Here is a 24305-nt window from a genome sequence, read left to right on the forward strand (position 1 = left end):
TCTTGGTCACCACAAAGAGAGCTGCTATAAATATTTTTGTACATGTGAGACCCTTTCCCATTTTTATGATCTCTTTGTGATATAGCCCTAGAAGCAGTATTGTTGGGTCAAAGGGTCTGCACATTTTTGTAGCTCTTTGAGTATAGGAACTGCTCTTCTTTGATACTACATGGGATTTTTGCAAAATTGACCATGGATTATGACACAGAGATACTGCAAACAAATATAAAAAGGTAGAAACAAGAAGCACATACTTTCCAGACCATAATGTAATAAAAATGATCAGATCAAGGAACATAAGCAAAAAACACAGATCCAAATGGAGACCTAATGTTGAAATCCTGAATGAGTGGGTCAAAGAACAAAACATACAAACAGTAATTACATGTAAGAAAATTATGATGGGAAAACAACATACCAAAATTTCTGGGCTGCAGTTCAGACAGACTTCAAGAAAAATTACGTCCTCATAAATATACTTCAACAAAGGAGAAAAAGAAAGGATTTACTACCTGAAAATTTTAAAAATTTCAAAGCTAGCAAATAAACGTAAAGTAAGCACAAGAGATATATTAAAAAATTAGGTGAGAAAGAACTTGGAAACCCAACAAAGCAAAGAAATGATAAATGAAACTAAAATCTGGCTCAATTTTATTAAAATTGATAAACCTGTAGCCAATATGATTAAAAAGAATAGGGTAGAAAATCAAATCACCACAGCAGGAAATGGACAAGGCAAAAATCTCCCCCATCTTTCTGGTCTTCTTACACTTGACTCTTTTCCATTTAGTCGACAAAAACAGTTCTCGCTGTTCATCTTCTGTATTCTTCCATCTCCTGATACCATGCCTTTTCACTTCCTGGAGTGCATGCTTTCCTCACCACATAATTACTTCTGTGTGGGGTGCCTTCAAGATTCAACCTAAATCCCACTGATTAGGTTTTTCCCACTTCTCTCACTAACCACTTGAGGTTACTTCCATTTGTTACATGTTGTCTTCGTCATTAGAATGTGAGCTCCTTCAGAAGTCTCTCTTTGTGTCTCCAGCATCATACCTGGTGTAAAGTAAGTGCTAGGTATGTGCCTGTTGATTGACTGGAGTTTTTCCAAAAGTGGAATGGAACGTCTTACAAGATAGTAGCTCCTCCATATTGGAGTTCTGTGGCAAAGGCCTGTGACCACTTGTATAGATAGGGTATATAGGGTAGGGTTTGGTTTTTTTTTTTTTTTTTTAGTTATGATTTGTGTCATATGGTCTTTGAGGTCTTGTGAGATTTTGAGTAGTGTAGATGTCCACCCATCAGAAGGAGACTTTTGGGAGGAGATAAAATAGCTGTCTGAAAACATTTGAAGGATTATAATAAAGATTAGACTAATTTCATGAATCTCCATGGGGGAAGAACTTAAGTGCTTTGCTAACTAGAACCAAAGGGTGAAAATCAAGGTTGTAAAATTCAACTTCTTCACTATTAAAATATCCCCCCAAAACAGCAACTTCTAATAATTAGAGTAATGAGAAAATGGGTTGAACTGTTCAATTAGGTATCAAATTCCTCATCAGTGAAGCTGTTCCTAGCAGTAAAGTCCACGTAGTTTCTTGTCTTGATGTAGAAGTTTGAATTGGATAACTGATTGAACCTGACAATCTCTGTGGTTTCTTCCAACTCTACAAAATAATATTTTATTATTTTTGATCTTAAAGCATCTTCTTTCCAAATTTTCCTCCTCCCTCCCCCCCACCTTTATTTTCATTATTTTAGGGTACTCCCAGTGAGTAAACTCCCTGTACCAGTGCAGATTGTCATTTCCTTTGTGGCTTCTAGTAGTAGTAAAGTTGGCTGGGGCACTGAGAGGTTAAGTGACTTGTGCTCAGGATCACAGAGCCAGTCTGGGAAGTCTTGTTCTCAGTCTACTACACCCCACCCACAGTGCACCTAAAATTAGAGGGGAGGGGTAAGGTGGGGCAAGGAATAATTAGGAATCTGCCTTACTGGCTGCCAAGTACTCTGCTAGACATAGAATTAGAAGAAGTGAGACAGTCCCTTATCTCCAGGAGCTCAAGTTCTGGGATTGACAGCACATAAAAGAAAGTTCAGGCTCAGGGGGATGGAAAGGCCCAGAAGTCCTAAGGGTTTTTTAGTGGGATGGTTGGCTGGGCCCAGCATTCCTTACATCCCTTGGTCAAATGACAGTTCTTTGCATCTGGAGGAAGTGGTGTTGAGGCATATCTCATTGGAAGGAATACAATTGGAAGTTCTCCCTTTATCCATGCCATCAGCATAGTCCAGATGGATTCTGTGTGGCTTAGAGGTGGCGTGTGGAGGGGGAAATGTGAATGGGGAAGAGAATGGTGTAAAAGTTACCTCTCAGTGGTGGTGAGAGTCATTAGACAGTTAAGTCTAGAATGTGTTTCCTGCCTCTATAGTATTCCTGTGTAAGGCGTGTTGAACTAAGTAATTAAATGTTACTTCTCCATTGGGGATTTCCACTTTCCATAGAAGTTCTAGCAATGGAAGACCAGATGGGTGGTAAAAATGCTTTGTGTTTTGCTTGGCTAATGTTATACGTATAGTAAAAAGCTTAAGACTTGAAATGTTGGTCTTGATATTATTACCAGGATAGTTCTATTGTTTCTGTGTTCCAGGAATATACATTTTTGGGTTCCATAAAACTCTTTGTATGTGTTATTTAATTGATTTTGTTAAGTATGAAAGATTCAGGTGAGGGAAACAGTCTTTTTTTTCTTTTTAATTTTTTTCTAGTCCTGAGAAGTTAGATGTCGAAACTGTTATGAGCATTGACCACCTGAAGCAGAAAATTCCTCCAGCCCTTTTTTATAAGGAAACATACTTAGGTGCAAAGGAAGGTAATGTAATACAACTTGATTAAAAATATTACATGATAAGCGTGGATTTAGTGCCTTACTGTGTATTTTTTTATGTCAGTATTGAAGAATGGAATGTATTGCAGCCTTTATGAAGTTATAGAAAAGACAAGAACTGGAAGTAACTTGGAGAGTTTAATACAAAGACTAGAGCGAGAAAAACTAGTGAGTAAAACTGTTTCAATTCTTCCCCATTCTCCCTTAGGCATGTACTTAGTAATGAAGCAGACTAATTATTCAGATCTTGTTTTAATTTACTTTTAGAGTGACGTGGCCTGAGCCCTACCTTGATGGGCATAGCTTCTGGGTTGTCGGCTCTTTGCTTTGTTTCAAGCCTGTGGCGCCTCTCCCATCTTCCATAATCTTCCAGACGTCATTGACAGTGAGTGGCTCATCAGTCACATCTGCAGGTTCTCTTACCCGCTGTGAGGATATGGTGCATCCTGACCAGATGATTGCTTAAGTTCTTACTTAAGTTAGGCATCAGCTTCACCGTTAGTCCTTCTTGTTCCTATTTCCAGGCCAAGGCAGACACAGCGGCAGCAGAGAGATAGAGCAGCTCTGATCCTTCCATCCAAGGAGACGTTCTCTCCTTTTGAGTCTCGTCTTCACTCCCAATTTAGCTTAAGTAACCTTCTAATTGTAGTTCCTGGAATTCCTCGCCATCTTCATCATAGGACCGTGCTACACTTTTGTATTCATCCTCTATTTTCTGCCCTTGCTGCTGCTTCTGTCCATATTTTGAACTGAAATCTCTGACTTAATTGCCATAGGCAGCTCTTCTATGAGGAATCTCCCGCCAGTGCAGTTGGATGCACCTGTTCTGCAACTGAAGAGCCTTCTGGTGGCACTGTCTTAAGTCCTATTGCCTTGCCTTGAACTCAGGTCTTCTGACTCTTAAACCAGCTGTAATCACAGTGCCACAACAAATCTTTTGGAAAAAAATCTAAGTTGGTGGGGTTGGTAAGTTCCCATTGGAATTGTTTTCCTTTTTACCTTCAGAATTTCAGTTTTCAGTTTTCTGGTCCCTCTTGAAGTGACCTCTGCTGTCCATGAAATCCTGCCTTTCTCTGAAATCTGTTTGAACCCAGATCTAGGACACATTTTAGTTGGCACACCTATCAATAATCACTTCCTTCCTATTATCAAGAATCAGTGCAGTGTTTCTTCTGGTTGGTGGCCCCACCTTTTGAGGAGTGCAATTATCATTAAGGCAAACAACACAGTTATTGCTCTGAGGAAATAGTAGCGATCATGAGCATTTACTAAGTACTACTATGTGTCATGCTGAAAGAGCTCGTGTTCTGTTAGGGGATATAACATGTCAATAAATACATGCAAAATGTGTGAAGTAAACACATGGTAACTTGGAGGGAAAGGGTATTAGGAAGTGGTAGCACCGAAAGGCTTTTACATTAAAAGAGGAATTCTTTACCAGGGGTCCCTGAGGGCATCCATGAGCTTGGTTAGAGAAAAAAATTGCATTTATATTTTCACACTTGATCTCTTACTTAAATTTAGCATTTATTTCACTTATTTAGAAACATGATTTTGAGAAGGGCTCAGACTTTCCCAGAGTGCCAGAGACGCTCATGATACCCAGAAGAGTAACCCTCAACCTAGAAGCTGGCTTATGAATTTGATCATAGTGGAGATGGGACTATGGGGTGTGGGGTTGAGGTAAGAGATCTCCATGGAGACCCAGGAGCTGCACTGTTGTGGTGAGGAAAAACTAGAAGGCCAATTTGGCTGGACTGTAGGGTGCAGGAAGGGGAGACGTGTCCAACGATTCTGGAAAGAATGGGGAGGGCCAGATTGTGAAGGGATTGAAATGGCAAAATGGAAAGTCACTTTGGCTGTTGGAATAGCACTGGGAAGGAGGAAGCTCTGGCAGTAGTCAGAAGTGGTTGGGGTTTTAGAGATGTGGTCAAGATCAAGACGGAGAGGAGCATCATGCCAGGGTTGAGAACTGTATTTGAAAACTGACTGTTCCATCAACACAAATGGGGAAGTTCAGGAGTGGGTGGGGTTTGGGAAAGATCATTAGGTGTGTTTGAGGAATGTTGAGCTGCAGATGTCTGGAAGACTTGCGTTGGGAAACATCCATTGAGGAGGAAGTAGTTCAGGACTAGACTGTAGGATAGGGATTTAAAGCAGGGTGCCAAGATGAACAGATCAGAGAGAACTGGGGGGAAGGAAAATTCCATGCTCTGCATTTTAGCCCCAGTTGGTGAGAGACAGTTTATTTAAAAAAAAAAAAAAAGCCTTCCCTATTTCTGGTGGGTATCACTAGTCTCTGATTCATCCCGACTTGGAACCTTGTTGTCCTCCTCAGCTTATCCATTGCCCTTACCCATGGATTGTTGACACCTCACAGTGTCACCACCTGGGTGCCCACTCCCCTCCCCTGACCCTTGCACTTCTGCAGCAGCATTCTGGTGGGTGTCTTTCCCCAAGTCTCTGCTGTAGTCCATCTCCCCCTAAGCTGCTGAAGTGATCACCTCAGCCTGTGTCACTTCCTGCTCAGTATCACAGAATCCCAGCCTGGCCTTTTCCTGCTTTCCTGTTCCACTGTGATCCAGTTGCATCATCCTTCTTCATCTCTGAATTCCTCCCTACCTTTTTGCTGCCTGTCCCCTAGCCTGGGATGTTCTCTCTCCTTTACTCTGTCTTCTGTGTTCCCTGGCTTCCTTCAGGCCTTTTGCAGAAATCCTTGTCTGGGTTTTGTGGTGCCCCATCTCCCCCACTCCCCCCAATTGTCTCCCATTCATAACGTATATTTTCCATGCATGTAATTATTTGTACGTTGTCTCCCATTAGGCTGTAATCTACTTGAGGACAGAACCCATATTTTTTCCTCTTTGAACCTGAAACCCTTAGCATTGTGCTTGACGTGGCACATAGCACAACTTCAGTGCTTTTTGAATGTTTCCTGCTAGGTCCAAATAAACTTCTCCTACTAATTGACGTATTCTCTCTCTCTCTCATTCTCATAAACAAATTCCACTTAGCACAATCATTTTGAAAGAAAAGAAAACATTCTTCAACAATGTAAAACAAAGGTACATAGTTTAAGTTCTGGGTGTTTTGGTTGACTTAACAGCACAGTAATAGGTTAATGTATTCACCTCTTTGGGAAATATCCTAAGAAGCCAGTTAGTGGCTTCTGTAACTATTCCCTGCCAGTCTAGCCAAACTTTTAACAAAGACATGTGTCTCTCTCATTCCTGGTTAGTTCAGAATAAATATTGACTCTCTCTTGGTTTCAAGAGTCAAATCCCTTCTTGAAATTAAATCTGGTCAGAGAAGACTAGTTGGCCTTTTTGATTTAAGAGACTGAGGACTGTTCCAACATTGTCATTAGGCTCTTAATATTTTGCAACATAAGTGAGGCCTTCATTTCCTATGCTTGCCCATGTACATGCGATCAGATGAATTCACAGAGTGAGTCTAGAGAGGTACACATGTGATAATGGCTTTAGATGAAGCAATGGTTACTGTGGAATGGATGGATAAGGGGGCACTAAGGGAATAAGCAATTGTCAGATGCCATCAAGTGCCAGATACTATCACCTCATCTGCTTCTCACAGTGACCCTGTGAGGTAGGGTAATTATTATCAGGCGGAGGTCATACATCTAATAAGTGTCTGAAACTGAATTTGAACAAGAATAGTAGAAAATACCAAAGGATTTGGAGAACTCCCCTTTCTATAATGATCTTCCCCTTTCAACCTCATATATCTCACTTTTTTTTTTTTTTTTTTTTTTTTTTAGGGGAGGGTTCCTTTTTTTATCTTGGTGGTGAGATGAAACCCCTGTGTACTAGAAATGTCAGGGGAAGGGTAGCTCTGACCCTGTATCTCACCCATTGGAATGTTTTGGTCTTTTTTTCGTATTTACTGCCTAAAAACTTGCATGTTGACTTCTCTTAATGTGCCATGTTGCATATCCTATTGTAATTATTATCTGTCATGTATCCTTATTTGTAAAGCATCATAAGCACTCTTTTATCTATCTTGATTTTTTTCAATTATTTCTTAGAACGATCTGCACATAGGAGGTGCTTAATGAAAATTAGCCAGACTTTATCCAGTTTTGGGGTTCTTATTATGGTTTCCTTAGCCTAGATAACTGCCCACATCCCTTATTTAGTTGAGTGTCAGTCCTGGGTCTCTTCTTGTTTGACTCTTCCTTGGAACAGCCATTGTTGAACCATATTTCAGTTTAATGTGAGCATCTCTTGCCTAACTACTTGAAGCTGGGTCTCTTCTGTTGGCTAGCCCTACTTCTTACCCTAACCTAATTAAAATTTTTGAGCTGAACTGATTATCTTACAGGAACTAACGAATATTAGTTTTAGCCTTTCTCCTTTCTAAGTATCTGGCTGAGTAGTTTTTTTCATCTAGAGCCAAGGAAAGACACCATTCCATATTTCTCTCTCAACTCTTCTTTACAGAATTCTAAGTAGTATTTGTTTTTTTTTTAATAATTGTATTTATTTTTATAACCATTTGTTATCTCTTCCTTTTTTTTACTCCCACTGAGCAATTTAAAAAAGAAAAGAAAGCTCCGGTAACAAATGTCTATCTTACCGCAGAACAAATTCTTCAGCTGGCCATGTCCAAAGAACTTATGTCTCGTTTGATATCTCCTCTCCAGCAGGGGGTGGTTGGTGTGTTTCATCTTGAGTCCTTTGAGCTGGTGGGGTTAATCATTGCATCATTCAGAATGCTCAGGTTTCTCAAAGTTGATTTTCTTTCTTGTATTGTTGTTGTGTAAATTGTTCTCCTAGATCTGCTCATTTTACTTTGCACCAGTTCATGGAGGTTTCCAATTTCCTCTGAAACTCTATTTCTTCCTTTCTTATGTTAGTGTTAAAATGCTGCATTATTTTCACATACCATGCTTTTGTTCAGCTATTCCCTAGTAGGTTGACCTTCACTTAGTTTACCATTTTTGGCTACTACAGAAAGAGCTGTTATAAGTATTTTTGTATGGAAGGGGTCCTTGTCTGCTTTGATTTCTCTGGGTATGGGGAGGTAGGGCAGGCTTAGTAGTGATACTGCTGGGTTAAAGGGTGTAGCTCCACATTGCTTTCCAGAGTAGACAGACTAATGCACAGCTTCATTCCTAGTGTCTGTTTTCCCACAGTGTCTTCATCATGTATTGTTTTCCCTTTTTGTCATCTTTGCCAAACTGAAGGAGTATGAGACAGACTCAGAGCTGCTTTAATTTGCATTTCTCTTTTAGTGAGTTATAGTATAGTGTTGATAACTTGTGTTTCTTTCCTTAAAAATTGCTTGTTCGTAGCTTTTGAGTGTTTATATGTTGCAGGATGGTTCTTGTTCTTTATAAATTTGAATCATTTCTTTATATATCTTGGGTATGAGACTTTTTTCAGAGGAACTTGCTAGAATAAGTTTTTCCTTATGACTGTTTCCTTTCAAATTTTAATTCCGTATCATTTTTCTTTCTATTGCTGTTGTTATTTTGAATGGGCTGTGATTATCTTAATGAAGAGCACCTTAGAGTATCTTCCTTTAATACCTGATGATTTCTGATCCTTTTGAATCTAAGGATTTACTTCTATTTAACCACTACTTGATTTCCACTGAAATTTGTTTCATATTATATAAAACTGTTTATATCACAAAGATAATAGAATATTTTTGGGGGGTAATGTTTGGCAGTTTTTGGCTACCATTCTTAAAGACGCATTTTGTCCTTTTGTTCCATTAGTATTTTGTCATTTTTTTTTATCATTTTATCATATTTTAAAATAATTTTATATTATTATTTATTTGGAAAAATAAGATGTATAAAGTAACTGGAGCCTAACTCCATTAATTCTGTCCAAAAATTTTTTTTTGGAATTTGTAATAGTGTTTTTTCCCCCATTAAAAAAGTAACATGTGGTTTGTATAATGTTGTTAAATAGCAAGATGGGTAATTATTTTTTTCTGAAAATATAGGTTCTTGTTAAGCCTTTAGGAGATCGAGGATACCTTTTCCTTCTCTCTCCTTGGCAAATGGCTTCACCATATGGTAAGTATCTTTTCCAAGGCTATTCTCTTATGCAGCCTTTTTTTTTCTTTCTGCACATTCCCAATGCTTTTGGCTTTTGTTTTTCCAGAGCACCAGTCTTCCAAGACTAGAATCCTACACGCTCTGTTTCTGTTTCAGGAGCCTAGAGGAGTAGTGAGTTGTAAGTTATTAATAGAATTAATGTGATTGAATGTTGTTACTTATATGTATATATCAGTGATGTTGATAGTTTATTACAAAGTTAGGTTTAACTATTAATAATCTTTAACTCTGAGAAATTTTTGAATTTCTTCTTTTCATGTCTGCCTCAGCTTTTGGGAGCTCTTATTGAAAGGAATTAAGTCTAAAAACAAATCAGCATGGTTTAATTTATAAAAGATTTTTATTGCTTGAAATAAAATTTTAGCTGCTCTATTTTATGTAGTTATAACTAATAAATTTCTGGATGGTATTTGATAAGCTGTTTGATTCACTAATCTGAATTAGTTTTCAGGCTAAAACTTGTATTTAAATTTGAATGTTAATATCCATTCATGAAGATAGACTGACTATCTAAAACTATTGTGTTTGTGCTCCTGGCTTAAGAGAAGCAGATACAGCTTGGCTCTAATCTATATCATACCATTAAAGTGACTGAAATGGGTTTGAACAGTTGGGTTCTCATTCATTTAGTTAAGGTGTTCTCTTTGAAGGAGTGTCTTTCTCTTATTAGTTTCTTATATTAGAGTGATGGAAAACTCCTGACAGTTTGGGTATGGGGGATGGCAGGGACAAAGGCAGCCTCTCCAGTCTGAGGTGCCGGAGGAGAGGCTCCTCCCAGCTCCTGGTGTGCACTTCACATGTCTCCTGAGCCTGTTGGGAATCGCTTCGTAACCAGCACTAGTGTGCTGGCTTGCAAAGTGCCAACTTGGGAGGAAAAGAAGGGGGTTCCCTCCTTGACTCTGTGACTATCTGCAAATCAATAAACCTTCATGAGCCTCAGTTTCTTCACCTGTAAAATGAGGATACTAATACTTACAAGCGACTTGGGTAGTTACAAAGTGCTATGTCAAAGTTAGAATTTACAGTCATTTTTGCTGTCACTGAGTGACCATTAAAGCTCTCTTTGGGCTAGATTTTGGCCCACTTAGGCACAGATTGGTTTTTACAGGTGCTAAAATACAGTAGACTCTCACTTCAGTGTAATGAGGTTAGTTTTTTTTTTATCATTATCATGTCAATGAGGTGTGTTTTCTCTTTGCATTAGCACTATTATTTAATACCTGTCATACCCAGTAATGTGTTTTGCTTTACTTTAACAGCACAGAAAGTGTTACCTAAAGTAGTAACACAGGAACGTCATGAGACCACCCTTGAAAGCATACCAGGAATCATGAAATTAATTCCATCCATACATTTTGCCTTAATTCAGTGTCGTAAAGATTTAAGTTTTATCCATACTGCCCCTTTCAGTACTGTTGTTGAAAAGCATATAAGCGAATATTTTAAGCGAGGTTTTGGGTTAGGCAGACGTAGAGAATTTGTCATGTATCCATATGACCCACGTTTAGACGATAGGAAATTCTTATATTCGGCTCCAAAAAACAAGTCCCATGTTGACAGTTCGTTGCACAACTATATTTTCCAGTCTGAAACATATCAGTTACCTGTTTGTAAAGTTAAGGAACTGATGGAAGAAAATAGGAAAGTTCATCAGTTTAGTCCAGTTTCCGATTATGATGGACCGGAGGAAGAAATGGACTTTTTGAAACTCAAGCTTGGAAAGAGAAATAGCTCCAAGAACGACTCCCTAGCGGCTGGGAAAAAGTGGAGGCCGCCCAGTACTTGGGACTACGACCAGGACCGACTCCGAGAGCTCATTAACTTAATTCAGTGTAGGAAGAAAAATGTAGGTGGGGATTCTGACACGGAGGAGACTAGAGACAAAACTAGCCTGAAAAGGAAGCACGGGAATCATCCTGGGAATCTGAGAAAGCACCGGAAGACCAGCGATTCATCTGAAAATAGCCATTTGTGGGAAGGTAATTTCAGATTTCTTCCATAGCTTTAATGTCTGCTTTGTTGCATATAGCCTGGCAATTTCTCAACTCCTGTTGACTATTTCCCTGTTTAATGACAGTTTATCTTTTTCTGTTACCAAGCATTTGGTTTTTTTTTCATTCCCACCTCCTTTCCCACTGGGAAAAACAAAACCCTTAATCAATTACTGTGTAGTTAAGCAAAACAGATTTCTGTATTAGCTGTGTTAAAAATGGGTCTAGTTTTAGTACTAAAAGGAGGAAAGTAAATGGAGTTTTACTTTAGGCATCCCAGCTCTACGTTAGTAATGAGATTTTTAGAAACAGTGAGCAGGTAGAGGGGGGCACCTAGTTGAAGAACTTGACACTAGCCTTTCCTGATTTATTTTAGGATTTGATTCTTAGCACAGGTTATACCTTCATCTTTTTCACAAATGTTTTTAATATAGAGCATCTTTTAGTGCTTTTATATAAAAGCCAGAAATTTGGTATAATTTTTTTTTTTCTAAGTACTGTCACCTCTTCTTACACCGATGAAGGGAAGGATACAAAGTCCAGGGCAATAGTAAAGTCTCCTTTTGTCTTAGAATATGCCGATCAGTTTCTTTTAGATAAGCATCTCTTTTTGGGGGAGGTGGTTGTTTACACTAGAATGTAAAATGCAATAAACGTTTGATTTGTCTCTGTCGTTTACTTCATGCCTGTGAGTGCAGCGACTCAGCATGGCGAAAATTATAGGATCATAGAATTTTAGAATTAGAAATGACCTCAGAGGTCATCTGACCCACTTTGTAGCTGCACATCTTTGATAAGTGGTCATTCAGTTATTATTTTGATGATCTCATCTATCAAGGCAACCCCAGTCCACTTTTGGACGGCTGTAATAGCTAAGAAAATATTCTGTGTGAAACTTGTACCTTCTTCCTACTTGGGCCCTCTGGGAACAAATGTGTACCCAGCCCTTTTGTCCCATGGTAGAACCTTTAAGCGCTCTGTACATTTTGGAATGTATCACTCCAGATTGCTGTTTGTGGTGAGTTTGGGTTGTCGGTTTTGTCCTGTGTTCTTGAGGAGGATTGGGCCATCATGGAAACGATGTTAGGACGTGAAAGCAAATTGGACTGAAGTGAGACTGGGCTGTGCAGAGTCACCTGCTTCACCTTCTCTGGAACCATTGGGGTCCAGTGGCAAATAGAGAGCAGGACAACTAGAGATGGCCCAGGATGCAGTGGGAGACTGGTGATGGAAAACGAGCTTTAAAAAAAATGTTTGGGGGTGACAGTGGGACAGGTCAACAGAGAGCTGGTCCTTGTGCCAGCGTGGCAGCTCAGTGCGGTGCTTGGGATTGAAAACTCTGTAGAAAGGCATTTTGGATCAGGATTAAGTGGTTTTGTTTTTAAATTTGCATCTATTGTAGCTCAGTAACTTCATTTTTTAAATAGAGTCGTAACCTTTACTCTGCCCTTCCTGTGTTAATCACCAGCACATCTTTTGCAAAGATGGAAAGTTAACGGAGTGACTTTAATTTGAATTCCTACTTGTTTAATTTTGAACCCGTGTTATTATTGTTGTTATTATTTCATGTTTACTTAATTTTCAGTTCATGTGGGTCAAGAATTATCCTCATTACTTTCCAATTTCAATTGAACTATGCTTTTCTTCTCCCCTGAACTCCCCTTTCTTCTGTTCCAGGTTCTCCACACTCTGTTTTCTCCCTTATCAGTGGATTCGGTGGACATGATACTGATTTGAGACAGCAAGATAGCTCCGACTCTGGAGTTCCTGACACACGGGCCCTGATTAAGTTGCTTTTGGAGACTCTGACTAATTCAAGAAATGTGGATCCAACTCTGGCTTACTCGGTCAGCCAAGCCTTAGGATGCAGTGATGAGACCAGGGATGACCTGAGGTCAAAACATGAATATGAGTTCATTTCTGCCCACAACAAGGAAGAGTATGAGCAGCCAAGTTGTACAAAAGTGGAAAATATAAATTGTAAAGATCCCAAAAGCCCGATTGTCTTGGAAGCTGATGCCTCATCTTTAAAATATCCCGTTGATGTTGACCTCAGAGTCTCCTCTAGTGAAATTGGCTCTGAGCCCAAGCTCCATTTGAAAGAAGTAAGCAGTGTGTGATGTGTCTAAAAGTGAAGCCAATAGTATTTGCATTATGGATTGTTAACTTGTTGCATGTGGCACAGGTACTTATATCCCTGGCATTGGGATACAAGGCCCTGTGTTAAGTCCTTGTTCTGAGAATTACTGTGGGCGTGTTTTTTGACCTTTCTGACCCTTAGTTTTCACACATGTAAATCTGGAATAACATCTATGTACCTATTTTATATGGTTGCTCTCAAAAAAACAAGGCGAAATGGCAGAAGATAAACAGCTAATTTATGAACCATAAAGGAATCGCTACTCTTGGCGAAGGGACAGTCGATTCATGTGGGAATTTCCTTTGGTGCTAACGGATGGCCAGAGGTTTTTAATAGAATTTGAATTTCACTGGAAAGAGTGATCTTTTGGTTGGGAAGGACAGGGCGGGCCTTCTGCCCTTTCCTCCTGTTTCCTCCCTTCATGGAAGTTGTTGTCCAAGATGATTAGAGGTAGATATGAGAGCGACTTTGCTGACTTAAGGCCCAGATGGTGAAAGAGCTGGCGGATGCCATTGCTGTGGGGAAGGAAAGCTGCTGTACAGGACTAGAGAAAAGAAATGTGCTGGGTTTTTTTTTTTTTAAGGTAGATAATGTTGCTCATGGCAAAATTCGAGAATGTAATTTAAAAAATAATTATTGCTATCTCTTGGTTTTATATCTACTCCATCCCAGATGTCTTTCCCCTGCCTCTAACTTCCCACTAACCCATTCTTTGTGACGAAGAACAAAATAGGAAAATAAAAAGAGCAGTTTAATCAGCACCAGCCCCTCCCACCCTGTCTGCTGCGTCTGACAGCGTGTCCCCTATATCTGCATCGAGATTCGTTTTCTTATCTTTAGAATGTGTTGTTAAAAAAGGATACTAAGTAACATGTGGAAGTGGAAGATGGTAATCATAAGAAGTCCTCATGGCTTCATCAGTAAGTTGATTTTCTTCTATCACCAGACTGCTAGACTGGTAGAGGATGATGCTCTTACATATACGTTACCTAGCATTTAGTATAAGATTTGATAAATTTTTCATTTCTCAAGTGATTTGGTTACTAAAACTACAGTACAGTTAGGTGGATTAAAACTGATTAAATTATGAAATGTGAAAAGTAATTCTATATATGCACATATGTGTCTGTGTGTATATACACACACATACACATAAATGAGAATAAAATGGGGAGGAAAGCTATAGTAACTGAGTGGAATCAGGAAAGGCCTCATATAGAAGCTAGTACTTGAAGTGAATTTTGAAGAAAACTGGGAAAATTTCTGTGTCATCTTAGAAAAGATGATACCCATTATGTTGTCCTAGGGATCAATGTTTGGCCCTGCTTGCTTTAATTTTTTTATTAATGGTTTAGATAAAGGCATAGACAATATTGTTAGCACATTTCCAGATAATATAAAACTAGGAGGGATAGCCAGCATATTGATCGACAGTCTCTATTCAAAAGTATCTCAGCATTCGGCACATAGTAGGCACTTGATAAGTATAAAAAATTACAGAGGGCAGGCAGTGATACTTCTGCAGACTTTGACTTTGGCTTTGGTTAGAGGGCAATGTGGCATATTGTGTCCCTTCTTGGGGTCTCATTTTAAGAAGGATGTAGAACCACGAAGAACCATATCAGAAGGTCATCCAGCACACGTGTGGGAGGACTGTGGAGCATGTGCCTTGTGAGGGGCTGTTGAAGCTCTGAGCACTAGAGATCTGCCTGTTGGTTCTGGCTTCTTGATCCCAGGCTGCAGAGTCACTTTTGGATTTGATAGAAGAAAGAACTTGAGCCACAAAAACACACTTGTTAATGTTGAGCCCTGTGGTTTCTTACTGGTTTACAGATCTCCCAGTTTGGAAACCTGTATATTGGCAGTTTGCTGGCAGTTAGAGAGTTAGAATTGGGTATTGAGGTTAAAAGACAGATCAAATATGTTTTACAGGAAAAACATAAACTTAGATTTTTCTGACTTTGCAGAGTCAACTTTGTATCCATCATGTTTATCGGGACATTCCTGCCAGCAGTCAAGGCCATGCACAAGAGGAACGGGAGCCCTAGAGAGAACGTTCTCTCACTGGAGATTTCTAGCGAAACTGAACAAAGGCATGAGTGTGTTGTAGAAGGGAGTTTTTGTTCTGATGTGCGTTGGAGTAGTCGGTCTTGGAGCTCTTTTACAGCTCGGATTTTGTGCTCTGGATTTTGTAGTGGAAATCGAGACGTGACAGTTTGTTTAGTTATACTTTATTAGGTATTGTTCTTTTTTAAAGAATAGATTAGGATGATGAATTTGAGACCTCACAACACTGACAGCAGTGAAAGAGAAACCAGGGGTGAGGCAGGTGGCTTGGGGTCAGAGGACCAACATTACCAAAGTATTTTCAAATAAATATTTCTTAACTGAGAGTCAGATAGGGAAAGACAGTGATAAGCTGAGAATATTATGATATTTAAAAAACAATCTCATCTCACTGTAGACTCTTTAAGGGAGCTCACACCTTGTTAATCTTACATTACATTGGGATACAGATGAATAGATAAAAAATGGCATATTTCAGCATTAAACAAATACACAGTTATCCCTTCCACATGGCAGCTTTCTGCATCGCAGTTTGAGTATATTGCAGGTTGCAAATAAAATTTTTTTGGAGGTTTGTGGAAGCCACAGATGAGTCAGGTCAGCAGACAACACTTAAAAAGTTTAGAAACTAGGAAATATAGAAAAATATATGTATAGTATTGTATAATATCAAGAAAAAAAAGGGAATCTGGGAAACTTCTCTGGTATACAGGGAGGGCCAGAAATTTTAATGGGTGTTTTCCAGATTGTAGGGGCACTGCACCCCCAATCCCAGTGTGGAAGAGAGAGCTGTAGAGCTGTTTTACCTTCCAGGCTTTTCAGTAGTTGACAAAAATTTTAATAGGACATTTAAATAATTATTCGGCTTCTGTTTGAATTTAAAACCTATATTCCATGTGGCATAGCTTGCGGCAGGTGGGGAAGGTCTAGGTTTTGTAAGATGGTGAAGAAGGTGCATGTATTGAGGAAAGAGGTCTTACATAGTTGGAAACATTTTCAAATTCCCCCTCTCTGAATGCATGTCATTTAAAAAAATGGCTTTAGGGAAATAGTGATAATGCTTATGTAAACAATTCTTTTAATTAGGGAAAGAACAAGGCACGAGGGCCAGATTCACTTGGATGGCATTTGTGAGGATTCATTTCTGAGGAAAAGCTGACTAAACATCACTGTGAGAAGTGAACCCTTTTTACAGTGATGTTAAGAGACGTGTAAGGGGATGTGCACTAAGAGTGATACTTTGATTTGTTTAATTTTTAGGATCCAAAAGGTAGCAGTGTGAGTAATTTTGATAATTACAACTTGGGTACTACTACTTCCATTGAGCATTGCAGCCGCAAACAACATTCTAACTCAAATAATGCCATGGAGGGTGGAATGCATTGGAAACTAATTCCGATAACAGGTAAGAAGCAAGTATGTTGATGCTTGGAGTTTCCTAAAGTCAAGGAATGTAAATGTTTAGTTTTCTGAAGGTGTGCAACTTTCCTGGGTCCACCTCTTAGGTCACTTTTTTCCGAGTGTATTATGTCTCTAATAAAACATGAAATGACGTCTTGTGTGCAGTTTTTATAGCTTTGTAAGACTCGATTTATGCAGTAGAGATGTCACTTCTTAGGCAGATTTGACTCTGGAGGGATGCTTTTCTCATTGAATCGCTCACAGGTTGCGGGGAGCTCTTTACCAAGAGCTCCCAAATGGGGTAGTGGCCCACCAGTAAGTCAGGCACTCAGGGATACAAAGAAGCCTCTAGAGCACTGTGGTCATGGATCTCAGCACGCACATTCTCTGTGCGAAGGAAACGACGAAAGCCTTGTCTTGAATAAAGGTTCTCTGCAGTCGTTGTTTCTCTCATGATGATGCCTTCTCACTTCAGAAGAAGCTCGCCCAGCCAGTAGGGACTTTGCTGGAAATCCTCAGATTGGAGTGAAATTGTCTTCTGAATAGAGAAAGTCATCTTAGCGAACATTGGGAGGTTGGGATGACTGTATGTAGTGAAGTGACACTGAAAATCTACTTGAATTGAGAGCCTGGAAATTGTTCAGTGCCAGCTAAAAGAGCAGTAACTTCTTAGTCTGGGGGGATTGAGGCTTCATCATTGCTATGTTGTGTGGACATCCTCAACCACAATGTGGTTCTTGTTCATCTTCAGGTTTGGTGTTAGCCACTCCTATGGCATATCCTCTTTTTTACTGTTTATTATTAGTCTTTATATTAATCTTTTCCAAGGAAAATGGCATTTGTCCAGAAAGAGTGAGCCATTGCTCAAAGGAATGCTAAGGAGCTTTGTGTTACCTGTTGAGCCCCTCTGGGATTGAAAGCAGGCTCAGGGCTTTATCAGAAAGAAAAGGATCTAATGACTTGGCAAAGGAGGGTATGGTACCCACTCCTGAGAGAGAACCTAACCTGGGTTCACTGTGAAAACAGGAAGATTGTCTGGATCATGCTGTCTTGATTTTCTTCAGGTAGATTCTCTGTGATTTCCCCTCTTTTTGGAAAATCATTTGGAGAATGTCTGAATGTCAGTTTCTAGGCTTTAATATTCAGTGTCATCTCCTTAAGTTTTTCTTAAATGGAAAGGGACAATGGCACATATTATCTAAAAGTTATACATTAGAAAAATATGACAGGATTATTTTAAGCAATATATTATGGTGTCTGTAAGCTTTTGGTTTGTCTGAAAGGTGCTAAATGGATTTACTAGATAACCTTTGGAGAAAGTCTACAAATGCTAACTGCTGCTTTCTCCCAGGAGGGAATGCAAGAAGTCCAGAAGATCCACTTGGGGAGCATGAGGATAACCAGACACCAGGTGAGCTCCCCCCAGTGTGCCCGGTCCCAGGATTGCTGCTGCATTTCTGGTCTTAATCTAACAGGAGGGCATTCTGACTGGTCCTGACGTGACTAGAAGTGAGTGAAAGCCTAGAATGGAAGGGAACCACACGTGCTGTTAGCGTGATAACCGCTCAGCTGGTGTCAGATTACACTCAGGGATTTTTTCAGGAAATCTTTGAATTTCCTTCAAGGTGACAGTCTCTTTCATCTCTAGTAAGTTCTCTCTGGTGTCACAGCACAGAAGATGACTCACTTTGCTGAGAATAATGATGAAGCATGAGGGGATCGTAGCATTTGGTTTAAGTTGTCTTTTTTGACAAATCTTGAAGTTCTTGCTCTCGGAATTAAAGTTTCTTTAGACACTTGGGAGAAGAGCTTGGAGTTTCCAGGTCTCAGTTTATCATTTCATGTGAGGTGGTTTTTTTTTGGCTTTTTTTTCCTTTTTTGTTTTCCATTTTAGTTTGACTCTGGTATGTGGAGAGAGAGAGAGAGAGAGTGTGTGTGTGTGTCTGTGTGTCTGTGTGTGTATATATGTATGTATTTATAAAATTACAGCTAGCTAAACTCAATTTCTTCTTGGTAATTTTGGAACTGCTGGTCATAGAGCTTGTTCTCTCTTAAGGTTTCATGGTTTCATTAGCATTTCCCTTTATTATGTTGCATTTTTTTTCTTTGGGTGATTTACTTCAATATCAACTTCTGATTTGGAGGATAAGGCCACATGAGTGATATTGTGGTTTGGACAGATTTTGGTAGTGATTACTTCTCTTGGAAAGAAAAGCTATTAATTGTTTTCTTCAGGAAAACCTTTAGATTCTTAATCTGGTAACAGTACGTACAGAGCATCTGTTCCTGGAAAACAAATAATACCCAAGTTAATTGGGCTCATGCTTGGGACACTGTTGTACTTCTTACCTAGGTCTTGTGACCTGAAAGTATAGATAGGGGTGATTCTGCCTTTAGAGAAATTATGCTTTTGTATAATTTCTTCTTTTTCTTCTTTGATAGAAACTTAACAGACGTTTTTGGTTAAGTACTAAAAAACCACATAGTTGTGCCCTGGCACCACAGTGAGATGATTACATTTCTTAACTCTTGGAATTGTTCTGGAGAAAGTGCTTTGGAAACCTTAAAGGATAATAGAAATACAAGTTCAGTTGTCCTTCACTGTTTGATGTTGTTCTCTGCTATGGGAGGGACAAACCATGAAGGCCACCCAGGGTTAAAGAGCCCTTGATTTGGGAGTCAAAGGAATTGGGTTGGAATCCTGCTTCTGACCCGTCTGCTCCATTACCTTTGGCAAATCATTTCACCTGTTCCTTAGTTGGACCAGGTGACCTCTGACGAGCTTCCAGTTTTAAGTCTGATCTTGTAGGGCATTCTGTGTATTTAACATGATATACAAGGAAAATCTTGAGAGTGGGATATAATTTTTTATTTTTCCAAAATGAAAGTAGTTTAATAATACAATTCTAATGCATTCAGTCTTAAAGTTGCTTCTTTATAACATTATAAATGAAAAGTTAGTTTTCTTTCTTAATCTAAGTTGATTTTTCACAAATCTGCAGTGTTTGTTTGGGTTTTCAAAACTAGTTATTAAATCACAAACCTGTCAGATATCTCAGAGTATATAAATTCAGATGAACTAATTCATAATTATGTTCCAGATAGAGAAGGCATATTATAGCAGCTCTAGGTATACAGTAGGTAAGTGCTAATTTGAACAGGTAGTTTACTATTTGATATTTTGAAAGAATTAGATGAAGCTAAGGATTTTGAGTTGATGTACATCTATTAGGAAGAGCAGTTTATTAACATCTGCCACCAATTAAGAGAACTGGAGTTACTTCAAACTTTATGGAGCAGGTATCCAGGTGGGAAAAGTCTTTTCTGACCTGAACTCCCTCCTTCAATGAGTTCATGACTCTTTACTCCAATCAGAGGAGGAAAAGATAGTGAAGGAAATGTGATACCAGAGGTCATTGGATCCTGCAGGATGGTGAAGTGTTTCTAATGATGAAGTCTTGGGGGATGGTGTAGAGGAGGCAAAAAAAAAAAGCCCTAAGGTATAGTGTAGCCAGGTGGGCAAGGAGTATTTTAAAGGGTCTTCTAGCACTATGCTAGTGATGTAAAGCCAAAAAGGAAACAGCCCCTGGCCCCAAGAAACTGACATTTTACTGAGAGAAAATAACATTCATAAGATAAATAAATCCCCCAAATCTACAATTTTGGAAAAGATTATTAAGTTGATTGCTTTCAGAGTTAATTTGCTACTTTGAATTAATTTTTCAAACCTTTCTAGACACAGGCTTCTACTTTGAGTCATGTAAAAGGCAGCATTTTCTAGTGGAGAAAACATTTTTACATACTGTGAAATGTGGGTGTCGTGTATACTTGTAGCATTTCGGTTAAGTAAGTCCTTTCTCCACTGGGAGCATCTCAAAACGTGTTTAAAAAGTGCTTCATCTTTTAGAGGTTCTTCCAGCTCAGTTTTTTGGGAGTATGTAACACAAAATCCTTACAAAGTAGACATTTTATTGTGCTTAACCTTGTGGAGGTCTCAATGTTTAAGTATTTATCGCTCATGGAGATGACCATAGTTGTCATGACTTGGCAAAGATGAAGGAATTGAGCCAAGGTGCTCAAAGAACAGCCCACCTACATCAGAATTGCTGAGGCAAGTAGGTAACAGTTGTGTTGATGCCAAGCTTGTGTGTTCTGTCCCACTCAAAAGTGAAAACAACAAACTCTCTTTTCCCCCAATTCAAAGTTGCTATTTTTTGACCATTGGAATTGGGAGTCTAGCCACATGTAGGACAAATAGGATGTGATTGAGATTCTCACTTGACACTTAACATTTTTTCTAGATATCTGCTGTTGTGACTGAAATTAGAATGAAAATGACTTAGCTTTATATGTGAACTAGTGTTGAAAATTTTTCCAGTTTTAGGGGACAAATGATTGTTTGACTTAAAACTGCCTACTGTACCATTTGATACTGAGGAACTTGATAGCTTACAATGCTGCTTACAATGATTTTGTTAATTACCATCTTTATGTTAATCTTTTTGATTTGTTCTTATAATAATCAACTTTTCCCGTGTAGGTATGAAATCACCGGAAGAGCAGCTGGTGTGTCTGCCTCCAGAGGATGCCTTTCCTAACGATCCCCGGGTAATAAGTAGACAGAGGAGCTCTGATGACCAGTTTCCATACTCTCCATTTTCAGAAACGGTAAAGGGGCCACCAGAAGATGGAACATTAACAAGTCAGGGGATGAAAATGCAAGAACAGTGTATGTTAGCAGCAGAGGATCCTTTGGTAGCTACACATACACTGAGTGGAACCACAGAAAGTACAATGTTAGAGGAATATAATTTGTTTTCGAGAAAAATAGAAGAGATTTTGAAGCAAAAAAACATTTCGTATGTCAGTAGAATTTCTACACCTTCCTTCTCAGCACAAGAAAAAATGACTAGACTTTCTGCCTATGTGTGTTCTGAAACCTCTGAAGTTAGTGTCCAGGAGTTTATAAATGGCTTACGTGAAAAACTGAATATTATCATCTCCAAAACATTCTCCTGTGACCAGCATACACCTACAGTCAGTCCTAGTCCAGAAGATAGTTGTACAAAGATAGGGTTGAATCCTCCAACAAGTCAGGTTATACAAGTTTCATCAAGTGATTTCAGCACTGATCGAGGACCAGAATCATATCATCATTCTCTGCAGAAAGAGACTGACTGTCATGAGCAACCCTCTTCGACCACTTTGGGTTTGACTGAAGTGGAGCTGGATCAAGGCCACCAGGCCCCAGAACTTATACGGACGCCTGATCAAACTGTTTCTAGTGAGGGCACCTTGGAGTTGGCGGATAACTGCAGAACACCCAATGACATGAACATTTCTACCCAGCCATCTTTGTCAAATTTCATAAGCCAGTTAGAGCCAGAAGTGTTTAACAGCTTGGTAAAAATCATGAAAGATGTCCAGAAAAATACTGTGAAATTTTATATTCATGAAGAAGAAGAAAGTATGCTTTGCAGAGAAATAAAGGTAAGTACACTTGAGGGAAATACAGAGATAACAGCATTGTAAAAATGAGTTTAGGTAGAGAACTTGAAATCAAAATGGTTTAGAGTCAGATTCTTAATTTGCTCTATAATAATACTACTTTCTTGCTACAAGTAGTGCTGGGTTTTTTTTTTCACAGTGCCTTATAAACTCTTTTAAAGCTTTCCCCTAGGTTTTATCTCTGCAGAGAGGTAAAAGTTCAACTTTTAAAAATTAATAATCCATGGCAGACTTTGTTTCATTCAGTTGAGTGTATGTTACACTGCAGTCTTTACCATTTGTGTGTTTACCTTTTCCACTGTAAGCATTCACATGATTTTATCAGTAGCCTCCTTTTCACTTTTGTACGGACAGCCGTTCACACGTTCCTGATTGTCCACAATAGAGGAGAAAGATGAATGACGCTGAGCCGAGCAAATGTCCCGCCTCCCCTGCTGCCTGTGCTGCCTGGCTCCTGAGAATTTGACCTTGGGGGGTTCATTTAATGAAGAAAATTATAATTGCTCTCCAGCACCTTAATTTACTAAAACTATTATAATTATTAAGTTGAAAGGCAGCATTAAATAGCCTTAAAGTCAGGAGGACCCAAGTCCCTATTGTGCTCCTGCTGCTACCTCCTGCCTCGGTGACTGAGCAGGCCCCCATCCTTTGGTGATCTGCCTCATAGGGAAGTAACAGGGTCTGATAGTCGGTGAATATAGAAAGTATCCTTTTGAAGAATTATTTTCCTGTTCTGTATAAGAGTGTAGATAACCTTCCCATATTGAACAGATTTATCAAGAATTGTGCTTTCAGTGTTTGCAAAATCCCAATTAAATGGAATTGTTTCTGAAACTTGGGTTTCAAGGAAAATTAAGAAAAGTTGAAGGGAGGTGGGGACACTTCTTTCAAGGATTTATCCCTCAGAAAGGAAACTTCCTGAAAGATTCTAGAGTATGGTACTAGGCTAACGTGATCCAATTCGTTTGGTTCTAAGTGTCTGTGATGCTATAAACCATAACTGGTGTTTATGATGACCTTATGACACTATTAAACATCTCTGATTTTCAGTATTGTCAAATACTAAACTATATTTAGTATTTTATTTTCTAAGGAGAAAAGTGGACCGTTTAAATTCTTTTTAGTTTATCCACAGTTACCTGGAATATGCTACTTTAGTTGAATACTCCAGTCTTTTAAGCATTTAAGGCATTATCTCCATAATATTTATAAACAATGGCTTATATATATATATTTTTACTTTTTAATTTTCAGCATTCACTTTTATAAGAATTTGAGTTCTCTGTTTTTCACCCTTCCTCTTCTCCCTCCTCCCCTGGACAGTAAGCAATCTGATATAGGTTATACATGTACAATTACATTAATCATATTTTCACATTATTCATGTTGTGAAAGAACAATCAGAACAAAAGGGAAAAATCACAAGAAAGAAAACAATGAAAATAGTCTGCTTTGATCTGCATTCAGACTCCCTAATTCTTTCTCTGGATGTGGATGGCATTTTCTATCATGAGTCTTTTGGAATTGTCTTGTATCATTGTGTTTCTGAGAAGAGCTAAGTGTGTGATAGCTGATCATCACAGAGTGTTGCCGTTACTATGTGCAACGTTGTCGTTCTGCTCCCTTCACTCAGCATCAGTTCATGGAAGTTTTTCCAGGTTTTTAAAAATTCACCTGCTTATCATTTCTTAGAGCACCGTAGTATTCCATTACATACATATATACCACAACTTGTTCAGTCATTCAGCATCCCCTCAATCTCCAGTTCTTTTCTACCACAAAAAGAGCTACTATTGCTATTTTTGTACATGTGGGTCCTTTTCCCTTTTTTATGATCTCTTTGGAATACAGTTCTAGAAGTGATGTTGCTGGGTCAAAGGGTGTGCACAGTTTTATAGCCCTTCAGGCATAGTTCCAACTTGTTTTCCAGAACAGTTGGATCAGTTCACGACTCCAACAACAATGTATCAGTGTTCCAGTTTTCCCACATCTTCAACATTTATTATTTTCATTTTCTATCATTGTATTTTGTTTTATGGTTATAAAGTTCTTTACATACTTGATTTCATGTGATACTTCAGATCCTAGTACAGGTGGTACCTTTCCTCATTTTAAGTGACAGAACCATTACTCAAACTTGGACTCTTCCCACTCCACCACACATTTCCCACTGAACTCTAGTTGTAGTTTCTGCAGGGATGCTACTATGGTGATCCAAAATATAT

The 24305-nt window shown here is 38.9% G+C and overlaps 1 protein-coding gene across 11 annotated transcripts in view; it reads left to right on the plus strand.

Annotated features, from left to right (window-relative positions):
- Positions 1 to 24305, plus strand: part of TASOR (transcription activation suppressor) — a 101713-nt gene that overhangs the window by 42352 nt on the left and 35056 nt on the right. For 5 of the 11 annotated variants that reach the window (XM_072599012.1, XM_072599014.1, XM_072599011.1 and 2 more), the window contains exons 10-18: positions 2764 to 2867; positions 2947 to 3050; positions 8859 to 8931; positions 9020 to 9091; positions 10233 to 10952; positions 12642 to 13069; positions 16432 to 16576; positions 17924 to 17983; positions 21113 to 22062. In XM_072599012.1, coding sequence (XP_072455113.1) covers positions 2764 to 2867; positions 2947 to 3050; positions 8859 to 8931; positions 9020 to 9091; positions 10233 to 10952; positions 12642 to 13069; positions 16432 to 16576; positions 17924 to 17983; positions 21113 to 22062 — 2656 coding nt within the window. The remainder of the gene's footprint in view (positions 1 to 2763; positions 2868 to 2946; positions 3051 to 8858; positions 8932 to 9019; positions 9092 to 10232; positions 10953 to 12641; positions 13070 to 16431; positions 16577 to 17923; positions 17984 to 21112; positions 22063 to 24305) is intronic. The other 6 variants (XM_072599017.1, XM_072599009.1, XM_072599016.1 and 3 more) reach the window with 3 other exon arrangements.

Source organism: Notamacropus eugenii, chromosome 3, assembly GCF_028372415.1.
Source record: "Notamacropus eugenii isolate mMacEug1 chromosome 3, mMacEug1.pri_v2, whole genome shotgun sequence".
NCBI lineage: Eukaryota > Metazoa > Chordata > Mammalia > Diprotodontia > Macropodidae > Notamacropus > Notamacropus eugenii.